Source organism: Pipistrellus kuhlii, unplaced genomic scaffold (assembly GCF_014108245.1).
Source record: "Pipistrellus kuhlii isolate mPipKuh1 unplaced genomic scaffold, mPipKuh1.p scaffold_m20_p_7, whole genome shotgun sequence".
Lineage (NCBI taxonomy): Eukaryota > Metazoa > Chordata > Mammalia > Chiroptera > Vespertilionidae > Pipistrellus > Pipistrellus kuhlii.
The window spans coordinates 31686331-31699986 of NW_023425573.1; the positions used below are offsets into that span (position 1 = coordinate 31686331).

General features: G+C 37.6%; 1 protein-coding gene across 3 annotated transcripts in view; it reads left to right on the top strand.

The window, feature by feature from the left end:
• The window catches only part of PDE1A (phosphodiesterase 1A), a 229912-nt gene that overhangs the window by 190854 nt on the left and 25402 nt on the right, over positions 1-13656 (top strand). For all 3 annotated transcript variants that reach the window (XM_036421948.2, XM_036421945.2, XM_036421947.2), the window contains 4 exons: positions 3088-3188; positions 9574-9699; positions 10380-10481; positions 10589-10709. In XM_036421948.2, the coding sequence (XP_036277841.1) occupies positions 3088-3188; positions 9574-9699; positions 10380-10481; positions 10589-10709 (450 nt within the window). The remainder of the gene's footprint in view (positions 1-3087; positions 3189-9573; positions 9700-10379; positions 10482-10588; positions 10710-13656) is intronic.

Here is a 13656-nt window from a genome sequence, read left to right on the forward strand (position 1 = left end):
TCTCTTCCCTTCTGTCATCGTGTGCATGCTATTAATGGCATTAATATCTCCCTGTAGCATAATTTGAGGACTTTCCATTTGGAGCAAGGCCACTTGAGCATTCCTCCAGACAAAACCCAATGGGGTGTGGATGAGCACAGTTTTGTATTGCTTATTACTCATTAGGAAGCAGGAGAACGTCGGTTATGTACTGACCACCATTCTAGTTGGGAAGAGTGATATGATGCTACCTCATTTTCTCTGGCTTTGTCCTCATGAATCATTTACAAGATCCATAATTTTAAGCATTCATTTTCTGAGTTAGAATTCTCATTTGATACCAGTGTAAAGTGAATCAGCAACTAAGAAGCTAAAAATAAGCTCAAAATTCTACTTTTGATAATATCAAATAGATGTATTTTAATTAAATAGTAAAGCTCAATGTTTCTCTCTTCCCAAATTATTTTATAACATAAACTTTATTAGTAAGATTATAGTGTGGCAATACATAAGAGGATTCATGGAGGAAATACTACTAATGAGAGGCAGAGATTAATGAGTCTAAAAACAAGAAACATATGTATAGTCAATTTTGACAGCTAGGAAGATAACATTACATATGTATGAGATAATCTATGATTAACATCTATTTTCTATTTACTCTTTTACAATTTTAGCTTCATAGTCTATATTATTAAAATAAATATGGGATGTTGCTTTTTAAAAAAATCGCACTTAAATATGTAAATCTTCAATATAAATAAGAAATACTTAATAAAATGTGTTATTTTTTTCTTCTAGGAACAGTTCCCTTTAATAAAACAATGGGTTTCTGGGAGTACAAAAACTGGTTTAATTTCAATTCCTATTCATTTCATGGTGCTTAATTCCACATTCTCACTGGGGTTATTGGAGGCTCAGTCCCAGTTCAGCCTGTAATACAGGCCTTTAATAAGGTCATTTTCTTTCTTTTAATGGCTCACAATTAAATGCACCTGCAAACACAGGACAGTTAGTTAAATCAACTCCTTTTGATTCTGAAAATAATTTCTGCTTCAGTCATCCATGTGTGAGGCAGTTATTCTTAAATTTCAATCACTAAAGATATGTTAGCTCACTATTATTTTCCAGATTGAATGACCAAAACAGTTTATTAAAGGTAATAAGCTTAATAAGCCACTTATTCTGTATTTTACTATATGGCAAGACTTGCAATGGCACAGTGCATACATAGACTATAAACTTCTTTGAAAAGTTATGGGGGGATGATCACTAATTTTATTTTCATGGGAACTGTGGCTGGAAGGGAAAAGAACTTATATGTCTAAGGCTTAACAAAGATTTAAAATCAGAATTGTCTGATATCCTATCTTCAACAACTAGTCCTTACTACTTCCTCAAAATGCAACACTGGTCCAACAGACAAATATTAAGCTGCTACTACATGCCACATGCCATGCTAGCTTACATGAAAGGAGCAAAGATTAATAAGAACATGCCTTTGGCAACTATGAGACACTATAGTGGTCACTTCCTTCATTTGTGGCCTCATGGACCTACAGTGGCTTCCTCTTGCCTTTTATACTAAATTCAAATTCATCAGCACTAAGCACAATCTATCAACTCTTTTCCATGCTCTGCACTATTTTTAATCTTACTTCCCTGGACCTTCCAACACAACTGTACTAAGAGGACTTCACTTTTCATATAGACTTCTACAGTGTCATTCAACATTTGCTCTTTTTATTTAGACTCTCTCTGTTCCCAACCTTGCATGTAGCTGCCAATTGTTGTCCATCCTAATTCCCAAAAATCCACTGCCACAAAATAGATATTCTATTTGCCCTCTTATGGCACTATTAAATTGTGACCATTATTCATTATATTTTTCTGTTGCTTTGTGCAAGGTCTTTAATTATTTCAAGTGAATGGAATAAGACCACTAAGACCAAGCTTTATGTCATTGTGGATCCTCCGTTCCTACCACCAAACTGCAGTGTTGTCCAACAGGACTTTCTGTGATGACGAAAACACTTGGTATCTGCACTGGTCTGTAGGGCAACCACCTGCCACATGCAACTATTGAGCAGCTGAAATGTGGCTGCTGTGACAACAACATGGAACTTAATTTTGTTTAATTATATTTATTTTTAATTTAAGTAGTCAACTGTGGTTATATTAGAGCAGTAAGAGTGTTATACAAAATGTCAGTGATAAGTTATTGAATTATCTAAATCACATGTGTCAAACACAAGGCCCGCGGGCCAAATCTGTCCCGTCAGGCCTTGCAATGTGGCCCGCACCGCGCTGTCATCACTGCACTCCGCTGTGTTTCCATCACAATGACAGTTTATGACTGTTCAGTAAACCATTCAGCCCGCGATTTAGGCTGGATTTTAGATTTTGGCCCCTTCTCTGATTGAGTTCGACACCCCTAATCTAAATGGATTTATATAATACTAGTATGTAGTGAAATTTTGGTAAACTGTCCAATTGATAACAAAAAGGTCAGTGTATTTGAAGCAGGTGGTCTGGAGCTTACATGAAAGCATTAGTTTTTAATTGTTACTACATTTAATTGCGTAGTTATAGGATATATGTGCTATGAAGAGTAAATTTGGAAAATCCTTGGAAACGCCTCTAAGTCTTTAAAGTGTTTACTAAGTTTGTTTCTCTAATAGAAGATTTTCTCATTGTAAGGTATTCTACAAAAGTTGAGGTCAGAGACATTTTACTGATATATGAGCTGTATGTTAACATTCACTTACCTGTAATGGATCTCATGAGAACCCAAATTGGTAAAGCTATGAATTCAAAATCCAGTCAGGGTTTAACCATTTAAATAACAAAAAATTACTTTTTTCCCAATTAGCAAGGGAAATTATAATGTATGGATTTTGAACTTATAAGACATGAAATAATCTTTGACCTCATGAAGAATTCATTATTATGCACAATTAACGGAGGTGAAATAGAAAGAAAACTATATTGAAAATCAATGAACAATCATGTGATTAATTATACTGGGTGCCCTGAAAATCTTTTTTTGTGGAATGACAACATGGTCTCTGCTTTCTAAATCTATTGGAATCTTTCTTAATTTACTAGCACTGGCTCACTGAACTGGAAATTTTAGCAATGGTCTTTGCTGCTGCCATTCATGACTATGAGCATACAGGAACCACAAACAACTTTCATATTCAGACAAGGTAAGCTAAAAATAGTATTACATTTTCTAAGTTAAAACTTGAAATGTTTTTCTGCATATGACTTATTTTAAGAGGATTAAAAAAAATGAAGATATCTAATGAAAATAAGTTTAATAAATTTTAGCAAAATGTCTTAAAGTTTAAATACTTCAGTCAGTCAGATATTATTTATCAAGAATTTTGAACGTGTTTTGTGGCATAGTCAGCAATTTAAAGAACCTAAAGATGTGTAATATAATTTTTCTCTGCCCAGAATTTACACTTTGAAGTGTCACATGACAGACATTTATTGAGATAAACCTTGCAATTTGTTGCCTAAGGCAGTGGCCAGAAAACTCATTAGTCAACAGAGCCAAATAACAGTACAATTGAAATTTCTTTTGAGAGCCAAATTTTTTAAACATAAACTTCTTCTAACGCCACTTCTTCAAAATATAATCACCCAGGCCGTAGTATTTTGTGGAAGAGCCACACTCAAGGGGCCAAAGAGTTGCATGTGGCTCTCGAGCTGCAATTTGCTGACCACGGGTCTAAGGCATCAGTTTGGTGTTATTATGTATTTGAAAGTGATAACACAGTACTTCTGAAACACAAATCTAAAAATCAAAGAAATCTAACTTCTAGGTGAGCACAGTGCTAAATTTAAAATAATTGGAAAATGTGATTTTAAAACGAATAGTGACAATGCCAGTTACTAGATTAAAAATACCAGAGTGGAAGTGTATTAGTCTGTCAGGGCTGCCATTCCAAAATGCCACAGATTGGGGGCTTTAGTAACAGGAAGTTTTTCACAGTTCTGGAGACTAGCTGTTCAAGATCAAAGAGACAGCAGGTTCTGTTTCTTCTGAGGCCTCTCTGTGTGGTTTGCAGATGGTCATCTCTTGCTATGTCCTACACGGTCATTTGTTTGTGTTGGAGCATCAGTGATGTCTCTTTTATAAGAAGACCAATTTTAGTAGATTAGGGCCTCACTCTTATGACCTCATTTGATTTCAGTTATCTCTGTAAAGGCCTTATCTCCAAATTCAGTCATATTCCTGGGGGTTAGAACTTCAACATGTAAATTTTGGGGGAATGTGAGTCAGTCCATAATAGGAAGGTGCTCTACTTTTTTTATTTTTTTTTGGTTGCACAGAGATCTCCCTTTCTGGGAGGCAGAATTTGGTTGAGGACCCATCAGGAACCAACTCACTTTATATGCATGCAATCCTGAAATTTCTGTCTTCCACTAGTCAGATATGCTTAAGATAGAGCCATAAGTTGAGTGATAGATGTAGTTTAGGAACTACTATAAAATTCTCTATTGTTGAGGAAAAACTAAACCTATTTTTTTATTTGTTCATTTTTTAATTAATGGAATTTATTTCAGAGAGCATATTTAAGCCTACAGAAAAATTGAACTGGAAGCACAGAGTTCCCATATGCTCCCTCCCTCAACCCACAGTGTCCTCTATTATTAACAGCTTGCACTGCTGGGCTATATTTGTCACAATTGATGAACCATTGCTAATATATCATTAGCAACTAAAGTGTCCATGGTGTGCATTAGGATTTACTTTTTTGTGTTATACATTGCATGGCTATTACAAATGTATAATGCCACATATCCACCATATAGCCACACACACAATAGTTTCACTGCTCTAATTGTCCCCGTGCTTCACATTTTAATTCTCTCCCGCTTCCCTCCCTTTACCCATGGTAACTACTGATCTTGTTAATGTCTCTATATATAGTGTTACCTTTTCCAAAATGTCATATAGTTGAAGTCAGGCAATAGGAAGCCTTTTCAGACTGGCCTCTTTCACATAGCAATATGCACTTAAGGCTCCTATATGTATTTTTATGACTAGACAGCTCATTTATTTTCATTGCTGAACAATATTCCAATGTCTGGATGTACCAGAGTTTATTTATTTATTCACTATTGAAGGATATCTCGGTTGCTTCCAAATCTTGGCACTTATGAATAAAGCTGCTATAAACATTCGTGTGTAGGTTTTATGTGGTCCTTCATTTGTTTTATAATAATTTCTAACAACTGATTTTGCAGTTACAGGAAGTTACTGTTTTGATGTGGAGAGCTTAGAAACACTGTAAGAAATATTAGATATTTTAGAGGCCCCGACGTGGCTGAGATCCACATTATAGATCACCTGGTCTAGACCTCACAGTCTTAGATGAAAATGCAAAGATTTGGAGAGGTGAAATGACCTATTGATATGCACACAGTCAGCTGGTGGCAGTAGCTCAATTAAGTTAAGAGGAACACTCACACTCAAACCAGGCTACTTACACTGCACCCAGGGCCAGAGTCAAACATATGATGGTCCCAGAACTTTATAGCTGAAATGGATGGACTTAAAAATCATGGCCCCTTGATAGAGACAAAAAAAAGAGTTGAAATTCAAACAATTAAAATATTGGGGAAGGTATTCTGTCTATCCCCAGATTGACAGAGATTGAAGGGAAGGGGGAGACTCGGAAAGTGATGCTGTAGGGAATGTTTGCAGAGTATAGGCAGTTGTTTGTTTCTATTTGTGTTAAACAGCAAAGGCAAGGCAGCATATGCAGGTATCATTTTTGCTTATCACAGTCTCTTCTACATCCACTAAGTCTCACAGTGAGTGGGATTTTAATTGAAGACAACTCATTATGGAGCTGAGTCCTGCATCGGACAATAGTTTGGGGAGTTGGAGAAGGGAGCAAGTGATTTGGTCTCCATAAATGCTTCTTGCTCTTTCTACTCTGGCCTTCTCCATAGCAGTGTTAGATGTTTCTAGTCTTCTCATTTGACCATTCATTTACAGCTGAAGGAAGAGTCCTAATTCCCTTTTACTTTGGACTACAGAGAAGGAGAGTAAGGTGGAAAAAAGAAGGGAGAGAAAGAGGAGGAAGAAGAAACCTTTATTTTCTATGTTTATATTAACAACTATAAAAGGGGGAAGTTGTAGTATTTTACTATTTTCTTAAAAATTATCTTCTAGGATCAATTATTTAATGGGTTAATTTTATAAGAACTTGAAAATTCTATGAACAAAATGTTGTAGTGACCAAAATGCAACCAAATAACATGCTTTTTAAAATTCTCACTATCACCTTCACATTTTATCTAAGGAGAAGTAGGTCTTATGTTATGGCATCATGCAAAATTATTGAAAAATAATTTTAAAAACAGTGCAAGGCTAGTTTTAAGTTTAATATATACATATTTCATGAAATCCTTACACGTGTAAATAAATGAAAATAATTTCTTCCTTGTGAAAAGAAAATGCTGAGCTACATGTTACCATGGATACTGGATGTTGCTTAAAGTCTTGTTCTTTTCTTAGTAAAGACCACCTCAAACATTAAGACTATTCTATGTTCTCAGCATCCTGCTCTATTTATAAGACAAAATTATACATACTTTGCTACAATTAAATCTAGTTCAAAAACCTATATTTTCTTGTTGATAAAAGGTAAAAAGAGGGTTATTAAATGTCTTTTCATAACCTTGGCAGAACTGCCGTGAGTAGATCAGAGGCCATATAAATGATATTTGATTGCACATTATTGTTTTTCCCATTGCTGGCAGCTTCGAGAACAACACCAGGTATTAGACTGTGAGAGTCAGACTGAACCTGGCTTCAGAAATATCACTTCTTGAGTTCTGCCTAGGAAAGAATTCAGAGCTAAGACTCAAACTCAAAGAGAACCTTTATTTAGGAAATCAAAGAGGTAGAAGAAGTAATTCATAGAAGAAATGGACTTAGGAAATAAGTTATAGAGGCAGAAAAGGACCCTTAGAGCTTGGGAGTGAAGAGGGTCGTCATGGTAATGCATTGGGGGGTGAGGGGGAGAGGGAAGAGAAAGGCATGGGCATGCTGCCAAGAAGGAGAATGCTCTGGGTCCTCTTTACTAAGAGTTTTAAGGGAGGACATTACAGGTGAGGTCCCAAGGAAAGATCTCAATAGAACATTCAGCACCTTTCCAGTTGTGTCCTTTAAGGGTCCGGTTCTCCACTGATAGCTTGACTCCAGGGTAGGGGTCATTATGCGATGTAGCTGGTCCTGAAGTTAGTCTTGGTGATGTTGCTTATCTGGTTTTGCTGCTTTTCTGGGCCTGGAACTGGAATACAGCTGAGGTCTAGATGTTATCTCTAGAGAGGAAAGGTCAGAGGGTCTAAACCACATGACAAGCAATATGCTAGGACAGGAAAGGCCACCCAGGGATGAGGTCCCTCCCTACAACTGTCCATTGCTAGGCACCCAGTTTCCACCCTGGTGACTTTCTGTACCTGGCCCATCGTCCTTGCTCTGCTCATGTCTAACTGCCTACCACACCATGACCTCAGCAAACTTCTGGAGGTACTTGGACAAGATCTATCTAATTCTCTCTTAAGTAAAGATTACATGTGTGTTTTGCTAGTTCAGGTTTCTTTGTACTGAGCTATGACTATTGGCTAAGTAATTTTGAGGCCATAGCTGAAATTATTAAAAGACAATGTATTTAGGAGGCATGTACTATTAGCTAACTACATGTTATTCTACTTTTATAAAGCTCTAGAAACAAAAGGGGGAGTAAGTATTCTATTGCCTAATAGGTCATTTCCCCTGTGTGGGAGTAATAATAAAGCTTGTTTTATCTCAATTAGGTTGCTCGCAAGAGGAGCCAGGCTTCTTTAGTTCTTTGTTTTGTTTGTCTTTGCCTACTCATAACCATTCAGTGACAGGGTGAATATAAGGTGATAACTTATGGCTCTACTCCCTGAAAAGCCCAATGCAGTAAGTCTTAAGGAGGCAATTTTAGTGCTGACAGAGTATTTATCTAACAGGAGGGAGGAAAAGTGAGTGGAGCCTAGTGTTGGGAAAACATTGTAGTGACATTTCTAAAGGTTTCCTTTGACTTGCCTTTTGCTCTTGTTGCTGTCTATCTCCAACTTGCCAACTTGTAGAAACTTATAGGAGTTCCGTTTTAATAACATTGAACCCATGGGCTCTGCTTCCATCCCACACCTTAAAAATGATTTGGCAACCTAAGAGGATAAGGAAGAAGAAGCCAGGGCTCTGCTATATGGAGATGGGAATGCTTGGGATGTTTTACTCTCTGTGGTGGAGTGATACATTTAACAATGCAACTTGAAGGGGCTTAGTTGATGGTCAAATGATATGAAATATAGACAGTTGAGAAATAAAAGGTTTCCTTGATGAATTCATCTCTTAGAAATATAATGTCCATTATAAATTGGTGATAAAACATACATTTTAAGTTTGTGTAAAAAATGATTTTGCTAGTTTAATTTAATGCTAGGGAATATAATGTTTGAATTGAATCATAACATTATAAGGAAGAAAAATGAGAATCATAAATAGACCAAATTATTTTCATCATTCCCCTCTGCCCTCTGCCCAAAGTAATTTCAGGTCCAGAGGATAGGGGTGGTAATCAACTACTTAGAAGGAGTACAAAAAGGCTGATTTATTCACTGAGTGAATGAGAATGTTAGGTAATTTTTCTCTCTCTCTTTAGCATATCTAGATTATCTCACAAGTATCTGGATTTCAAATAGAAAGGAGAAGCTATAAATTTAAACTATGTTGTTTAGTTCCAATATCAAGTGGGGTTTATCCCAAATTCAATATTTGAAAATTAATTAAGGTAATCTATCATATCAATAGGCTAAAAGAAAATAGTCAAACGACCATATCAATAGATGAGGAAAAGGATTTGACAAAACTCAATACCCACTCATGATAAGAATGCTCAATAAGCTGGGAATAGAGAGGAAGTTCAACCACTTGACAAAGAATAAATACACAAAAACCTATAGCTCATGTCATCCTTAATAGTGAGGAACTTGAAGCTTTCCCACTAAGATGAGGAACAAGGCAAAGATTTCCCCTATCATTGCTGCTTTCCAACATCATATTGGAAGTCCTAACTAATTCAATAACACACACACACACACACAGAGAAACAAAAAGTATACAGATACATGTGATAATATATTTATCCAAACCCATAAAATGTACAATATCAAGAGTGGAGCCTAATATAAAACTATGGACTCTGGGTGACAATAATGAACCATTGTAGATTCGTCAGTTATAACAAATGCAGCACTCTGGTGGGGAATGTTGGCAATGGGTTAGCTTATGCATATGTGGGACAGAGAGTATATGGTACATCCCTGTATCTTTTGCTTTGTTTTCCTGTGGATTTAAAATTGCTAAAAATGAAGTTTATTTTTTTTTAAATTGTCATATATTTTTAAAAGGGAGCTAAGACTTCCATAAGTTTAGATGTTTGATTATAGGGTTTTTATTATGACTTGAGTATTTTTATTAGTCACTCATGAAGTCTAGAGAAATCCTCTAGTAGGCATTTTCTTTGTCATTCTTAGGTCAGATGTCGCCATTTTGTATAACGACCGATCCGTCCTTGAAAATCACCATGTGAGTGCAGCTTATCGACTTATGCAAGAAGAGGAAATGAATGTCTTGATAAATTTATCCAAAGATGACTGGAGGTGAGTTTAAGCGGAAACCTGGAGGAAATTTAATTGCAGTGTCTTGGTTAAAATTTCAGTAGTACTGATAGCTCATGACATGTAAATGAGTAGATTTTCCTGGGGTCCAAAGATGGGAGGTTGGCACTGTGGAGGGGTCCCAGCACCAGCTTTGGGAGTGGGACCTCTTGCGGTTGACTCTTATCTCTGCTATGTTATACGTGTGTGACTGGGCAGAGGATTCAATCTTTTCTGGTAGAAAATAATAATATCCCCTGAGCGGGCTGTTATAAAGATTAAATATATGTATCAACCAGAACACAGCTGGGTTGAATAAATACTCTATAAATAGTGGTGATTTTATTATAGTATATACTGCATTTAGAATAGGTTTTCTTTCAAATTGGTTAGGATCCTTTCAGATAGAAAAACAACATTTAAGATTTATGGGGGGGGGGGGAGGAGGGAGAATTGCAGGAGTGGGAGGAGCAAGCATCTCCAAGGGGATGATGGAGACTTCCTAAATCCTTAAAAGTTTAAAATAATAGCTCTTATAAGCACATTTACATTAAAAAGGCAGCTTCTTTTGTGCTTATATATCCATTAAAAATAAATAAATGTGATCAGTGATGTTTAAGGAAATGTTCCCCTTCAGAACAGTAAAGAGCCAAATGAACATTTTCCTTTTGATAACTCCACAGGGATCTTCGGAACCTAGTGATTGAAATGGTTTTGTCTACAGACATGTCCGGTCACTTCCAGCAAATCAAAAATATAAGAAACAGTTTGCAGCAGCCTGAAGGGTGGGTAATTTTCGTTTGTGATGTTACAATGCCATGGGCTTGTACTTAGAAAGAACTGTAATTGGTTACTTTGTTCTGATAATTTGAATATGTCCTTGGTTTGGCAGGACCGACAGAGCCAAGACCATGTCCCTGATTCTCCACGCAGCAGACATCAGCCACCCGGCCAAATGCTGGCAGCTTCACCACCGGTGGACAATGGCCCTGATGGAGGAGTTTTTCCGACAGGTACTTCTTTCACACTCTGGGCAAATGTTCTTGGAAATAGTGACTGCATATTGACGTGCTCATTTTTTTTTGACACAAAGGTGACTTGTTAACTGGCCACAATACATTTTTGGGACCCCAGGCAAACTGTATTAATCTTTTAGATAAATGTATTAAAAATTTCTACGTGGTAAAAGCAAACAAACAAATGAATAAAAACTTAAAGAAAGTCAATTCTTGAATCTCAGATGTCACTCTTAAGGAAAAAAGAAGAAAAGGAAGGAAGAAAGGAAGAAAGGAAAGAAGGAAGGAAGGAAGGAAGGAAGGAAGGAAGAAAGGAAGGAAGGAAGGAAGGAAGGAAGGAAGAAGAAGGAAAGAACATATTAGAGTTGTTTTTTTTTGGCTATTAAGAGGTAAATACTAGATTAGAGAATAAAAAAAAAAAACTTTCATAGGAAAAGGAGGATATCTGACACTTCTGCATACATCTTGCTTAGAATTTAGTCCTGTATGTGTAGCTGCAAGGGAAGCTGACAAAAACAGTTTTTAGCTGTGTGGACCTAGGCCTACATTAAAAAATATATCTATTGTTATGTGAAAAAGCAAGCTTGGATGTGGCTACAAGGAATGGCAGTGGCCTCTGCTACAAGTATGCATTTTTTTTTCTATAGTGTTTCTGTTCTGTTTCCATTCTCACCTGGGATGCTAACCAACTGGAGCTGGCATCAGATCCCACAGATTAAGAGCTCAGTGGTCCAGGAGACTGGCTGTACTTCAGATGCCAGGCCCATGTGGGGCCCCAGAGAATATTGTTGAGAAAAAAATGTTAAAGGCCTGTATAAATTGAGAGATATGTTAATGGATTAAGTATTGCTAAAAACCAATTCTACCAAAATTGATTAATAAACAGCATAATCCTTATAAAAATTATAATAAGCTCCCTTGTTGAAAGAGTTGAACATTTCCCACCCTTAGTTTCAGAAACAGTGTATCAGGATAAAAATGCTTCATCAATTACTTAAAGAATACTAAAAACAAAAAATTACTGTGTTAAAAAAAAAATAGCTCTGTCCTGGCCTGTTTGTTCAGTGGTTAGAGCCTCGGCCCTCAGACTGAAGAGCTGCGGGTTTGATTCCAGTCAGGGGCACATAACTCCTGCTGCAGGCTTGATTCCCAGCCCAGTCAGGGCATGTGGAGGCACTCAATCAATGTGTCTCTCACATTGACGTTTCCCTTTCTCTGACTATCCCCCTCCCTTCTACTCTCCCTAAAAATTAATGGGAAAAATATCCTTGGATGAGAATTAAAACCCTCTCATCCCAAAATATTAGCTCTACTAACTCCCAGAGACTCTTGAAAATTACTGATAGCTCTCCCAATAATACCATGACTTGTATTATCCATGTCTTTTATTGATTTCAAGCCAGACAAAGAATAACTGACAGAATCATGAGAATAATGAATTCAATGGATTTGAGTGCAGATGTTTTTAAAGTTCATTTTATTTTGAATTTTCTAGCAAGATGACTGATACTAATAATGAAGCTTCCAGCAGGCAGTGATTTTTGACATCTGAATTTCAGAGCAGAGAGAAATGATTCTATAAGGCTACTTAGCTACTTTATCATTCTCAGTGCTTAGTAAACAGTGACTCAGATATCTGAATATTAATGTTTAAGATTATACCCAACACAAAAGGTCAAGTTTTCAAATAGTTAAAAAATCATGCTTCGTTTTTGTAATCTGCATTTTTCAGGCTGTGTTACTTACAGGAAGAGGGCATCAGGTTTTTGTTTTATTTTGCAGGACTCTTGATAGACAATCCTATATAATAAAGAGGTAATATATAAATTGACCCTCACACCCTTGCACAAGATTGCTGCCCCCATGTGGACACAAGATGGCCACCACAAGACAGTCTGTATAGTAGGACAGTTGGGGGGCAACCCAGGCTGACGGGGATGGCATTTAGGGGGAAACAAGGCCTTCCGTAGAGTGTAGTTGGGGGGGACTAGACCTGCAGGGGAGGGTAGTTGGGGGGGACCAGGCCTTCAGGGGAGGACAGTTGGGAGCAACCAGGCCTGCAGGGGAAGGCAGTTATGGGTGACCAGGCCTGCAGGGGAAGGCAGATAGGGGGGACCATGCTTGCAGGGGAGGGCAATTGGGTGACCAGGCCAGCAAGGAAGACAGTTAGGGATGATCAGGCCAGCAGGGGAGGGTAGTTAGGGGCAATCAGGCCAGCAGGAGAGTAGTTAGGTATCGATCAGGCTGGCAGTGGAGTGGTTAGGGGGTGAACAGGCAGGCAGACAGGCAGGCAGGCAGGCGAACGGTTGAAAGTCAGCAGTCCTGGACTGTGAGAGGGATGTTTGACAGCCCATTTAGGCCCGATCCCTTGAGGGGTTCCAGATTGGAGAGGGTGCAGGAGTTTGGGGATCAATTTCTTATTAATTTGTCTACTAAATTTATCTAACAAAAGAGCTTAAATAGACATTAACACATTTTTAACACCACGCATTTTTTGGAAGACAGAAGTGTAGACCAAGCTATTTGTATCATCCTTTAAAATCCCATCAATGTTACCCCAGTCCTTGGTGTAAATATTTTAGGTATACCTTCTAAAATCAATGCAAATGATAGGAAGAAGAGATCAGAACTGTATCCAGAATTTTCAGTCTTGAGAAACTCTTATTTCTGACTCTTGAGTAAGCAGCTGATGGTAAAGGAAATAAAGCAGGTCCTTGTCTCCGGGGCATTTTCCACAGGACACCTGGGAGTCATCAGCCCGGCAGTGCCCTCTCTGAGCGTCCGTGCAGGTCAGCACAGTGGCCTCTGCCTCTGACCAGAATGGGTGTATTTGGAAAGTGCTCCATCATTTCAACTATGTCCGATATTACTGAGAGATCAGAGGTGGAGGTACCAGCCAAGAAAATAATCATTAATAAAGGAAGACAATTTTTTTACTCCATAT